The sequence below is a fragment of the Mya arenaria genome, chromosome 12 (assembly GCF_026914265.1).
Source record: "Mya arenaria isolate MELC-2E11 chromosome 12, ASM2691426v1".
In the NCBI taxonomy this organism is placed as follows: domain Eukaryota; kingdom Metazoa; phylum Mollusca; class Bivalvia; order Myida; family Myidae; genus Mya; species Mya arenaria.
Genome location: NC_069133.1, coordinates 13,992,443 through 14,006,404, shown reverse-complemented (window position 1 = coordinate 14,006,404; position 13,962 = coordinate 13,992,443). Strand labels below are relative to the sequence as shown.

The following is a 13,962-nucleotide window of genomic DNA, read 5'->3' as shown; positions in this document are numbered from 1 at the left end:
CTATATACATGTATTGATAAAATATGTTTTGCATAGATTTATATATATATAACTAATTATGACTATTAAACCAATTAATTTGCATATTCTTCTCTTAGACTGTTGTTAATATATATCTCAAAATATATTTCATCAAAGTACAGTAACCACGACTCCTTATAGAGATCTCATTCAATTTTGGAAATGCTTTTCATTTCTTCTTCAATTTGACCTTGTTCGCATAATCTGCATGTCCTCTGATGTAATGTTCTCCAATGAAAACGTCCAGTCTATACCCTTAATGGTAAAGTTCCCGTTCTTAGTTATCACAGCAACGATCGTTCCTTCTGTCACAGCTTACGAGTCATGTTATTCTGTCTTAAATGAAAATTTTGAACTGTCTATACGTCCTTAATGATGAGAAGTGCTTGAGTCCTTACATTTGCGTAGTTGTTGTGCATCAAGTCCGATGCCTGTGAAAAATTAACAACAAGTTTATTTTCATACATATTAGACCTTGAACATTAAAATGCCCCTGACATATTAAGTCCCATTTCTGTTGTTCGTATTGCAGACAGCTATAATCTCTTATTGGTTTTGTTTTTTCGTCGTCCATTAGTGTAAGTCAGTTTCAGTACAGGGTTTTAGTTGTAACTTCACTAATCTTAAATCTGTATTAACGTCACAAATGGCATCGCATTGATTTCCTCAACTTCGTGTTCATTGTAAACACTTGCTATAGTTCACTCCACTCCAATATGTATCAAAATAATGCAACTTTGGCACTAAAATATTTTTTCTTTATTTAAATATGACTAAAATCGACTACGCTCTTCATTGAAACCGACCTCAGTAACGTTTCCATTCGGAACTCCTCGGCCATTTTATCGAAAACAACCTCGGATGTATTTGGACGGTTTACATACTCAAAAAGAGGTACGTTTAAGTCCACTTCAAGTAGATCGCGTAGTAATTTTATTTAGCAGTTAAACTTTATAACTTCACTCTTGGGAATCTTAATTTGTTTGCAATAATACACTTCACTGGCAATCAATTTAAACTTAGATCAATTAATACAACACTACGTTTAATTAATGATATAATACGAACTACTTCAACTGATGTATCGGCATACATCCGAGGTTGTTTTCGATAAAAATGGCCGAGGAGTTCCGAATATATCGTTTCATTGAGTGCCAGCCGCGATACAAAGATGGAAGCCATCCAGTGTACACGCCCATGGCGAGAACAAACATGAAGCAGCATTACCCAAATCTACTGCAAAATGTTTTTATATACTAAACAATAATACAGTAATCTTTAAAAAAAGAAAAGAAAGTATTACTAGACTAGCGCTACTGATATAACGCTATATAATCCATTCCAATAGAAATATTACAGAATTAAGGGAATTTCACCAGAATTTTACTCGAAGGAGTTTATCTACGTATTATCTTACGTCATATTTATATTTGTAAATGTATATGGACGAAATGACACCCAAGATCCAAACCTCAGGGACAAATCCTGTATGAATAATAAGAACACACCTTTAAAATACTAATATTCTCATTTTACATAAAATTTCATTAAAGCCTTAAGCTCCTTTATTTGGCTATCTCGATAATGGGCAAAACATTCTCGCTATTAAAACCTGTTTATAGAATAGCATATCCACAATTAACGTCATACACTACACAGCTGTGTCACGTGGTAACGAACAAAATCTTATGACCCTGGGGCCAATTTTTCGAAAAGTCTTAAGCCTGTTATTACACGATTAAGCTAAACCCACTATTTTCGTTCTTGTATAATTTGTGAAAGATTTACCATTTTGGAAGATTTTTTTATTGTTAATTAAAGTTAACTGTGTGATAATTATGAAAAACTAAGTTTTATTTATCAAAATCAGGTTAAAGTAAGAAATCTTGCTAAACAAAATAAGCTACTGAAGCCTGTGAGAAATCAGGGCCTGTTTTCTTTCTTATATACTCGTTTCTCGTGGGGATGCTAGATATCTTCTCTGGTCGAATAACAAATAAAGTGCAGTCATTCGTTTGCAATAGATACCGGTATTGTCTAGACGGTAAATAATGGCTACCTTTTTATACTTTGCACTGGGGAGGATAACTAGCCCATGGCTATTATTGAAATCCTCTTGACTGAAGTACAAAGTTATTATTTCAGGTGACAACATTCATGATATCGAAAACTATCCATCGCTCGTTTGTTCCAGATCAAAACTTATCTTTACACTCATCAAAGTGTGTTATATTGATAAAGAAATCAATATTTGGTACTTAAAAAATAATAAATGGAATTTAACAACGGTGTTCTTTTTTTCTGCGCTTGTTACTCGAGATTTCCACATTGCATCAAGCTGGGTTTTTGTTTTATAATAGACCGGATGTATCCAAAGAATCTGGTCCTATACAATTCTTTTCATATTCACCATTTTAGAAAAATCATTTGGAGCTGAAAAGAACTATCGCAATGTGAGCTTTGCACCACACGAAGCTGCTGCATGGCGTTCATCGAAGAAACCTGGAAGGTCACAACCGGTACTGATACAACAAATTGTGTTTGTTTTTTTTGTTCTACTTGTTTAGCTGATATTGATCTCTAGGAAACAAAAGAAATCATTTGCAGACCCTCGTGTTACTTTTTTTAATAAATAAATCCCCTAACTGATGAGTAATGTATTGTTTCTTAAATTCTTGACTTCCTTTATTCCAATTAGTTTCATTTAAGCCAAAGGAAAACGTAAATGATTTAAATTTTTACATATTATTAAATTCGAAATTGGATAGTTATTTTATATAAATGTAATGATGTTGATTCTTATTAAGTTTGCGGAGCAGAAGGTTAAGAGATCTTATTTAATTATGTATTGTAACTTGTTCATGTTTACAGACAGGAACTATAAAAAAGACTTGAAATTAGTTCAGCTAATGTTCTGAGCCACAACCAATTCTATATTTAAAGATGCACTCATTTTCCCACATAAACCACATTTAATACTATTGTTTTTATATTCCAAAAATGATGAATAAATGTCGAAAACAATGGTTCTTATGAAGGATACCGAGTTTAATTTGAAAGAATTGTGCATAAACAATGTATTTCTACGTTATGAGTATATAGTAGATCACAGTTAATCTTTTAGCATTCACCAATCAATATTTACACCTCAACTTCCATTCCTTAAATGAACTGCCTTTCGGCAATTGCGTTCATCAAGTTATTATATTTCAAACGTTTTGTTGCCAAAAGTGTTTCAATTTTACGTTTAAAAGTGTTTCAATTTTACGTTTAAAAGTGATTTCAAGTGGTTGATTGTTTCCCGCATTATTGTGACGTCATTTGAAAAAAAATGTTTCCGGTAACAGTCGGGTCATCCTATTTACAGAATGGGTAAGAAAGGATTACTGAAAGGTAATCCAAAATGAAAGAAGTATTTTTTAACGTTTCTTGAATAAAATAATGAACTATTGGTGTAAATATAAGGAATGAATTGCGGGGTTGATGTCATTATCGGGGATATGAACGCAATTGGGTTGGTCAGAGTACGAATGGAGTTCCTTAATTTAATATTTTGCGTTTTTTAGATATTAAATTCACGGCTACAATCATGTTATCAGTAATTAATATGTTCTATCAATGCATTATTTAGTAAGTAGTTAAAGGTTTATCGCTCAAAATGTATGTTTGTTACACTTGTGTATGTATTGATTCTGAATAAAAGTGTCACTTTAAACGCTTCAAAACTATGTAAAGTAAGTGCATTAATCATATGTATTGTATTCAGTCAATAAGTACAACCAGATAATATATAAATAAAAAAATGCACCAATAAGCATAATCGTTAGCTTTCGGCGAATAAATTTCTCGTCTTCAGCATTCAAATGAGAACTATGTATTCAAAGTCTGAAAATCAGATACATGTATACACTGTATCTGCCTGTCTTCATAAGTATTAATTCTTTTCGATCGATCATACTGTCAAGTGCCGGTGATGGCGGAATAAATATGAGTATGAATATGAGTGCCACATATTTTCATTTTATATTGGGGATTTTATTTCTGATCCAAAAAGGTGAACACATTTTGAATTTGTTCAGTATTTATTATTTCTATTGTATGCATCAATTTATGACTGTTTTTTTTCAGTTCCAATTACAAACAGCATTTGCTTGGCTAGTTTTCAAGAAAATGAACACGAATATATGGAAGTGTTTTTTACGTCATGTTGGTACTAATTTCCTCTTATTCAGAAAAATGTATTGGTCAAGGAAACGTCATGGAACACCTGAGCGTTTTCTTTCACGAATGTAACTTATAGCCGCCCTTTAACTTGAACAGCATACATTTCCTTGGTTCACATTGCATAAGCATGCTTATGATACTAATTGTGAGTTATTGAAGTTGTGATGTCAAAGTGGTCATGAGTCCAATGCCAACAGGCCTCATCAGAAATATAAAATAATTTACAATCGGTTACCACTATACGTACAAAGGACAAATACTCGCTATAGAAATGTATAAATTACATGTATGTGATAAAAAAAGCTTTTGAAATTACATAGCAACGTCATGGACGTCTATGATTTAAAATAACTTGCATTTTAAATACTGTTTCAAAGTTTACTTGATGTTTTGCTGAAAACCTCTCGATTAAGCGATTAAAAATGTACAGCGCAAAGTTTACTCTTCAATCTCAGCACCTACGCAAATTATTGGTTAAAAGTGGCCACGTGCTTAACGTGTAAAATCTGTGGCTACACACCGACCGTACATTGCTAGTCAAACTATATAGCGAAATAGAAGTAAAACCGTTTCTTACCATCGAAGAGATACGTCTTTATTACTCCATAACATATGCAAAAGACATCAGATATGTTGCGAAAATCCGAATGTCCATAACCAAACCTGAACATGTTTGTGTATTCAGAAAGGCAAACAAGCTCTAGATAAACAAATATTCATAAAAGGTTCATCCACAAATCGCCTGAAAAATCCGGTGTTCTTTAACCGGAAGTAACAATTCTAGGTTACGACCATTACTAATTATTTTAATGGTGAACCTTTGGTAATATGCGAGATTTGTTCTGTCATGGTATGAAGCCGAGGAGGGTGTATATCCTATACATCCCAGTTACATACAGTGTAACTTATACTACATGTTATAGTAAGTAAGTGTTCTCGCAATCACAGTTCTATATCAGATGGATTCAATAAGGAGCTTGCGCCATATTTCAGTCTCCTCTCACCACCACGGCCGCCTGTTGCTGTGCTATGTTACTAGCTGGAGTCAGCATCGGCCACCGCCCTACAATTTCCGTCTGGAGGACTCGCCGCCGGAAATGTGCACGCACCTCGTGTACGCGTTCGCCGGCGTCGATGCGGACACTAGCGAGCTCGTTACTGTGGATCACTCCGACATTGACAAGTAACTTATTCCAACAGGCTCTATTTATTGCGTCTAACGCACCAGTCAATTGTAAACACGCCCCCCCCCCCCAGGGTCCGGGGGTATACCGTGGGATAGCCGGGGAAATGGGCCGTGTTTTTACCTTCAAGGTGCCCCCGCAGTGCCGGGTGAATGCGGTGGTTTTGTCTACGCGCCAAAGATAGCAGGGAATTGGGCGTCACCTACGGGGGATTAGGCGGGGATTTTATCAGCAATTCGTCCCGGGCTTGGCTGGAACAAAAGGCAAAGTGTGGGGGGGGGGGGGCGTGGTAACACTGGTGCATAACTTGAATCAAAGTATGACCTAGATATATATATTAATGATATGATTTACTTGTGTCATATCTGGTTGCGATATTTGTTAGTCGCACCTTCATTAAAGAACCATTTTCTAAGTTTAAAAATTCCTTTCATATTATACTCGGAGTTTCTTAAAACAAGAACTAACGAACGAATATATTTTGTTTACATATAACCTACATAGATTGGTACCGTGTTACGGGCCAGCCAAAAGCAAACTCGAACCAAATACTTAAGTACACATGCAATTTATTGGCCTAATTGCCACATATGGTAAGGCAACATTGTTAAGTGTTTTATTATTATGTTCACCGTCAACTCTAAAGCATTTTGCGTATTTATAAAGAACACAATCCCATAAAATCGCATAGCGATTCGATTTCATTGTTATTAAATTGAATAGATATAAATAACTTCAGAAGATGTATTGTTCTATTATAATTAAAAAAAACACGTATTTCAAACACTTACAAAAGCGGTGTTTGTCTATTCTTGGACCCGCCTCGAAACCAGGACACACTCGGCCGATACTCATAAAAATAAAACAATAGTCGGAACAAATGTGTAAAAATGTATGTTTTCTTTAGCTTTCAACAATTAAAGAGCATCAAAGACCAGAACCCTCATTTAAAGACAATTCTAGCCGTTGGGGGTTGGGAACACGGAAGTCGGCCATTTTCGATGATGACATCATCTTTTGAAACGAGGCAGGTTTTCATCAACCAATCAGTGGCCTTCCTTACAAAACACGGACTAGATGGGCTAGAAATATTCTGGGAATACCCTACGAATTATGAACGAGGAGGATTATGGGAGGACAAGCAAAACTTCGCAGACTTGCTTACGGTAAAAAAAAGTTTAAAAACATTTGGGAAATGTCTAGGTTATGTGAAAAAATTAATATGTCTGATGCCGTGTGTAAGTGGTCTGGTTTCCAAAGGCTACGTGAACCAAATTTTCTTTTCATTGGACTCAATGATTTTCTAAACGCAAACGCAAGTATGTAGTCCACAACCAAACCACTCAAAATTTACTCATTAAAATAAAACAGAACATATTAGAAATTTATTTTAGTTCAAACATTCAACATAATTACATACACTAAAATATATCAAAATGATCTTTGATTATTGTTAGTAATAAATACGTGTCCATATGTACATGTACATGTCGATCGACAAATAAATACATGAAACGAAGGTTTAGTATTAAGAACACCCTATGGCATATAGCATTCATTTTTCCATCACAGGAAATGGGTCCGGTGTACCGGAAGGCCGGTCTCATACTATCGGCAGCGGTACCGAGTGCACGATGGATCATCGATGCCGGATACAACCCAGAAGTCATGCAGAGGTAGTCTATAAAGTAAACTCTGTCCACGATTTAAAAACAACGAATTTGTAGAACATAAACCGAACGTATGATTGTCATGTACACGCTAAGACAATGTTCGTGAATTGTACACATGGTACAACGCATTTTAAAGCTAATTTATTAGTATTGTGGAATGAACAAAGTCATTTCACGCCATAATATGGATACTCATTTTGAGTCGGTTCTCTGGAATTCTGATAATTGTTTGGGTATACGATAGATTTATGTTTACATGCCGCTAAGACTGGAGCTGAGGATCTGATCGGGATATTGTTTATGACATAGTATTTCCTGCTGTTGCATCTTTTCAATGCATGCTTTATACCCCTGTACCCAGAGAGCTGGACTTCGTGTCCGTTATGACTTACGACCTACACGGCTCCTGGGAGACCACAGTTGGCCACCACAGTCCCCTCCGATCCTCCGACAAACTCAATATGGTGAGAGTACACACGTTTTAAAATTTGCCATCTCTGTTAAACACATATATGTTTAATGACTATCAGAAATGACTTTTATTGTTCTAACCCTTTGACAACAAAAAGTTCAAAAAGTGGTTTGGCGATAATAAAAAAACTACATGAAATTATAAAAGATTTTTGCACTTTTAAAGCAAATAGCTTTCCACGAACTATAATAGAGAATGTATTTCAATGAGGGTTTTTTATTAGAGATGATACGCACTAATTAGTGCTTCTTTCTTCTTCCTGAGAACTTTAAAAATAAATACGACTAGCTACATACAATCAATTACATATTCTCATATTTTTTCATTTGTTTAATATTTAAGTCAAAACGGATATCTTAATATACACCGAACGCCTTTTTCAGAAATCCGTTGCCGAATACTGGGTTTCAAAAGGTATGAGTAAGGAAAAACTTGTCATTGGTCTCCCTCTGTACGGAAGGACGTTCCAGCTGGCCAGCCCTTATCTCACGGCCCCAGGGTCAGGGGCGGTTGGCCCAGGGAGCCCTGGGAAATACACGGACGAACCGGGATTCCTGGCGTACAATGAGGTTTGATAAAAAAAATATTTATTTTTTATTTTATTTTATTAAACAAATGCTCCGAATATCTTTAGAAAGATGACAGGGTGTCTCCTTGTGTCAAAAATGTTGTAAACTATTCAACTAGCAGTTCTAGATCATGCAGCCCATCATAAAGATTCAAATTCTTAAAGACAAAAATTATAGATGTAAATAGTTTAAGTAGAGTGGTGACAAAAGAAACAAGTAGCAATGACTTGAAAACGTTATCTGTAAGACTGCGTCCATAGGGATACATGTTAAAGATGCACTCTTCCTCCCACATAAGATTTTACCACAATTAATATCATTGTTTTATTATTCCAAAAAGGATGAATAAATGTCGAAAACAACGGTTCTAATGAAGGATACTGAGATTAATTTGAAAGAAATGTGCATAAAACACAGTATTTCTACCATTTGAGATCATAGTAGATCACAGTAAATCTTTTAGCATTCACCAATCATTTAATAGTTTTGCGTTTTCAGCTATTAAATACACGGATACAATCTTGTTAACAGTGCTAAATATTTTCCAAAAATGCATTATTAAGTTAGTAGTTAAAGGGTTATCAGTCAAAGTACGAGTATATGTTTGTTATTCATGTGTATGCATTGATATTGAATAAGTGTGTCACTTTAACAGTTTCAAATGGATGGGTGTACATGGATAACTTATTAGATTGTAAGACAGTGAGTTCTCATCAATAATACATATATTTTTTTTAACTTTCCTTAACCTTTGTTGTAATGAAACCGTTTTGTCTGTGAATATAAAACTCGGATATACTTTTTGTCTTTATAAAGAAATGTTGGCCAGACAAAAACAACTTATTCGCTTCCTTTTAATTGAGACTTGTCGCTGGTCAGACCCAGTGGTTATTTCACTTTTTCAAAAGCGCTGTGCTTGAAAATCTCTACACATTCATACGCATTCCTCGCGTAATATATTACGATAGGAAACACGTACAGCGTACAAGTCCAGGGCTGTCCGTAATGTTCAGATTACTAAAATAAGCAGATATTTATAAACTCAAAGAAGGCGATTCCGCAACTAGATACCCTACGTTTATGGGACATTTTCCACATATCCTTTACATTATCCCACAGACATTATATGCGAAATGACTTATTGGCTGCCATTCCGGATGTCAGGGATACATATTTTACCTAGTAAGCTTTCGCTGTTTCTGACAACAGTTCCCTCATTCGAATTATGATTACAATTATATATTCACATTTGAACCTATTCAGGGTCGTCTTTGATGTATTGCATCAAATTATTCATGATATCTTATTCGCATCACGAGTTACACCGACTTGACATTGAGACGATTTCTCCGGGCAACGTCATTTCCATAATTATTCACGATTATCCTATCACCGGCGTAAGATTTAGTTGAAATTATTTGTCTACGGTCTACATTTTTTTCGGTGACTTTCCAGTTTTATAGGACTCGCTCATGTTTTAGAACGAAAAAATAGTTTTCCCGGTAATTTAATTTATCTAATAACACTTATCATTATTTTACTCTGTGATATCAAAATTGCAGAAAAATACAATAAAGTGGGGTGCGCACCCATGACGGTGAAGCAAAAAAACATTGAAAACAGACACCTTTTGCACTAGGCCACCAGGACTTATACAAAAGTTATGGATATTTAAACATCTTAACAAGACATTGATAACATCACGTCATAATATCAATCAACCAATCACGCAACAACGAATGGCTCGTATCATGTTATAACGCTTATGGAAATTGTGGTCTTCAAAGACAATATATCTACAGCAAAATTAACATTAGCTGAAGAGTTTCAGCTTTTGGTATTTTGATTTTAACACACCTAATGATTTGCCACATAAATCTTACAAAAAAGTGCAATTTACAAAAAAAAACCTTTAATTAAAAAAGTTAAGGAATAGTTGTTTTTATTCTCGTGCACGTAATGGTACTAACGTCTCATACAAAAGGTCCCGGGTTCGATGTGGCGATTGATAATTGATATCAGTAGCCCGGGTTTGGACGTGGCACTGTAGCTTAAAGTGACACTCTTATTCAAAATCGATGAATACACATGTATAACAAGCATTAATTTTGAGTGATAGGCCTTTAACTACTTACTAAATAAAGCATTCAAGGTTACTATTAATAATTGATAAGAATATTGTAATCGTGTATTCAATAGATGAAAACGCAAACATATTAAATGATTGGTGAATGCTAAAAGATGTTCTGTGATCTACTATCGTCTAATAAGGTAGAAACTCCTTGTTTTCTGCACATTTCTTTCAAATTAAACACAGTATCCTTCATAAGAACCATTGTTTTCGACATTTATTAATTCCTTTTTGGTAAATTAAAACAATTGTATAAATTATGGTTAATCTCATTTGGGAGTAATCTTTAAAACAACCTTTTCAATACAGTAAACACTAATTTCAGGCACCACTACATGTAGATAACGTGATGTCAATGATTTTGAGCAAGTGCAAAGCCAACTCCACAATACATTCTTAACTAAACATGGACTCTGACAGTTATACCCTATACGACAATCTATGTCAATGATGAACTCTATTTAACTTGCCGCCTGATCCGTCTCCGCAGGTCTGCGAGCTTCTGTCCTCGGAGCAGGCGGACTTTCGGCGCCACTGGCTGCAACAAGCGGACGTGCCCTACATGGAGGACGGACAGGACTGGGTGGGGTACGACGACCCCGACAGCATCACCGCAAAGGTTGTGTTTTCATTCACGATGCGTTCACTGAGTCAACCATGCCGATTACATTTCAGTAGAAAGTGTCGGTTCAAATTTATTTGTATTTTTCAAAATAGGTCCATAAGCATCTTGATTTTGGCTTGGCAATGTGCTTCAAATCCCGTAACAATGAATATCACTTCAAATGATCTGGTTTGGTGACGAATGAATACAGCAAGGCCATGGTGTGGAAACTTGATATTGATGCATTCCAGGACGATTCCATCTTGATATTTTAATGTAACTTTACCTTGCATTTAAATCACTTCAGGTTGCCTGGCTGATTGGGGAAGGGTACGCTGGTGCCATGGTGTGGACGCTAGATATGGACGACTTCCGGGGTGCCTGCCCCCTCTCTCGGGCACCTTACCCCATGATAAACCGTATACACAGGCTACTCAAAGGTGCGTACATTTAGAAGAGGCAAACTTTAACAATTCGAGGCTCAATGCAGGACATTATTTCTATTTTAATTGGAGGTACGATCGTATTGTGTCGAGCTCGCAAGTTGACATTGTTATACAATACAGTCAAACTCCGTTGGCTCAAACTTCGAGTGACCGGCAAAAATAGTTCGAGCTTCAGACAATTCGAGCCAAGCGGGAATACTTACCTTCAGTATAACGAAATTGGTCCTTTACATCCAATTCGAGACATTCGAGCCAAGTGAGTTCGTACCAACGTGGTTCGACTGCATATGTAAGTATCAGAAGTATATCATATTGACTGACAGTTGTAAATCTACCAATGCCATGGCAGCATATGTATTTTAATTATTAGGAGAGAACGGTACAGTGGGTCAAACGTGCAAAGAAGATGGCGTCATGGGTTACCCTTGTGATGACGTCAGCGCCACGTGCTCCGCTGAGACTAACGTCTGCGTTTGTTCCTCGCCCACTGTTTCAGATGGGCTACAATGTCTAAAACGTATGTATCGCATGTTTAATGCATGTAGTAATACAACATATGTCTTGTGTTCATTGCTACTTGCAACCCTAAAACTTGGGACATTATCGCTTAAGCCTCGTTGAGCACTAGTTAGTGTTGTCCTGCCAAGTTAGCCACTCAAAATTGACACAGGTCAAGAAATACCTTTCATTTAATTTCAAATCGCTTACCTTTCGAACCCATTAAACTCAACTAAACTCACTCGTAACAACGAACTAACGTTATAAGAACTGTTGTTGTTGTTGTTGTTGTTGTTGTTGTTTCAAACTCGAGTGTTTGCTCCGCTGTCGTTTTACTGTGATCTGTAAAATATATGTTTCCAATCATCAGGAAAATATCCAGGCGAACCATGTGACATACAAACGGACGTGTGCGTGAACGATTCCTCTTGTGACTTCATTTCCGCAGAGTGTAAATGCATATATGAGTTTTACTTGGATGGGAATAACTGTATTCCAAGTAAGCTGACGTGCCCCTTATTCCTTAAAGTCCGAGCAAAAACGTTTTATATTACACAGCTTTTAACATTTCCTTGAACTAGAAATATTTTTAAATATTCTTCAAAAACGACTGTTAACATGGTGTATGCAGTATATATATACAAATAAATTAGCGTGCTGAGTTGCCATAATTATTTATTTTAGGTGCAGTGAGTGTTTGTCAATACTTGTTCCAATATTGTACATTTTTAAAACTATATACATGTGATTTTATTTCCAGGTCTCCAGACTTTGCTATGTTTCTATTTGTTATGTATGTTTTTTTTTTATTTATGTCAGAAAATAGCTCATTGAGCTAATGTTTCTTGTTAACATATACCAGACTTAAAATAGAGATTCTTGTATCATGTACCTTTGTTGTTTCAGAGAGCGGTCTAGAGGAAGCCTGTGACACAAAATTCCCAACCCCCTGTCTGGGGGAGCAAACAAGATGTTCCTTGGAGGGAAACTGTGTCTGTGTCACCGGCTTCAAGCCCTTGCAGGGACAGTGTTTTCCGCAGCCGCTATCCACAGACGCACTGCCACCGGATGTTGGATCCTCCACGGACGCACTGCCGCATGATCGTGGGCCCTCCACAGACGCACTGCTTTCTAAAGTTTGGTCCTCCACAGACGCAACGCCAGCGGATGTTGGGCTCTCAACAGACGCACCGCCAACGAATGTTGGGTTCAAAGATTTGCAGATTTCAGTAGACACAGGGGCTACAACAGCATCCGAGGAAAGAGAAGAGTGGGATAGGCCCCCTGGTACAGATGCCAATGGCGATGTCGGCGCAAGTAACGATGCGGATATGAATGCTGAAACGTTGACCGGAACTCCAAATTTAGCCACAGCAAATGAAAATACATTAAATAGTATAAATGTTTTGATGATTGACAAACATATGCTGCAAAAGATTCGGGATGAAAAAAGTAGTGATAGTAAGACAGATCTTTTTCCCATAAATCACCTTACTGAACCAAAGGAATTCCATATTGAACTAGAGGACACTGTTCAAGAAATAAAACCCGGAGTACCAGAAAATATGCATACCGATGTTGTGGATACAGCTTCAGATTATGATGATGATGATGATAAGGATTCCTTAAAAGGTACATGTATGGCATGGTTTAAGCATAATCCTATTACATCTTCAACTTTTAATCGATTGTCATATTTTTGGTTCTTATCGTTTTCTCCTGATGTATACAATAATGCATTTAAACAATGTTAATATTTATACCAAACAATGTAGTAAATTGAAGTTTTTCTTCCAAGGACCAGTCGCCGTGTGCTACTACTCCAGCTGGTCAAGTGACCGTTATGGTAAAGCTCGTTTCCTGCCAGAAGACATTGACCCCACCCTTTGCACCCATCTCGTGTATGCGTTCGCCAACATAGACGAGAACTTCCAGCTAACCATGACGAACAGCTACGCAGACGAGGAGATGTACGCGAGTTTTAACGGCCTGAAAGCCAGAAACCCGGAAGTGAAGACGTTATTGGCGGTCGGCGGCTGGGAGTTTGGGAGCTGGGTGTTCTCGCAGCTGGCTTCCAGCGAGGAGAACCGGAAGAACTTCACGACTTCCTGTGTGAATCTGCTGCCCACGTGGGGGTTCG

The 13,962-nt window shown here is 36.7% G+C and overlaps 1 protein-coding gene across 1 annotated transcript; it reads left to right on the top strand.

The window, feature by feature from the left end:
- The first annotated feature begins 5,073 nt into the window (after positions 1 to 5,073).
- Positions 5,074 to 13,341, top strand: LOC128210466 (chitinase-3-like protein 1). Its single transcript, XM_052914813.1, has 11 exons — positions 5,074 to 5,095; positions 5,239 to 5,428; positions 6,337 to 6,595; positions 7,002 to 7,105; positions 7,464 to 7,566; positions 7,958 to 8,143; positions 10,765 to 10,893; positions 11,186 to 11,318; positions 11,695 to 11,841; positions 12,729 to 13,139; positions 13,328 to 13,341. Exons 1-11 carry the CDS (start codon positions 5,074 to 5,076, stop codon positions 13,339 to 13,341), a joined length of 1,698 nt encoding a protein of 565 aa, XP_052770773.1.
- Positions 13,342 to 13,962: the final 621 nt, after the last annotated feature.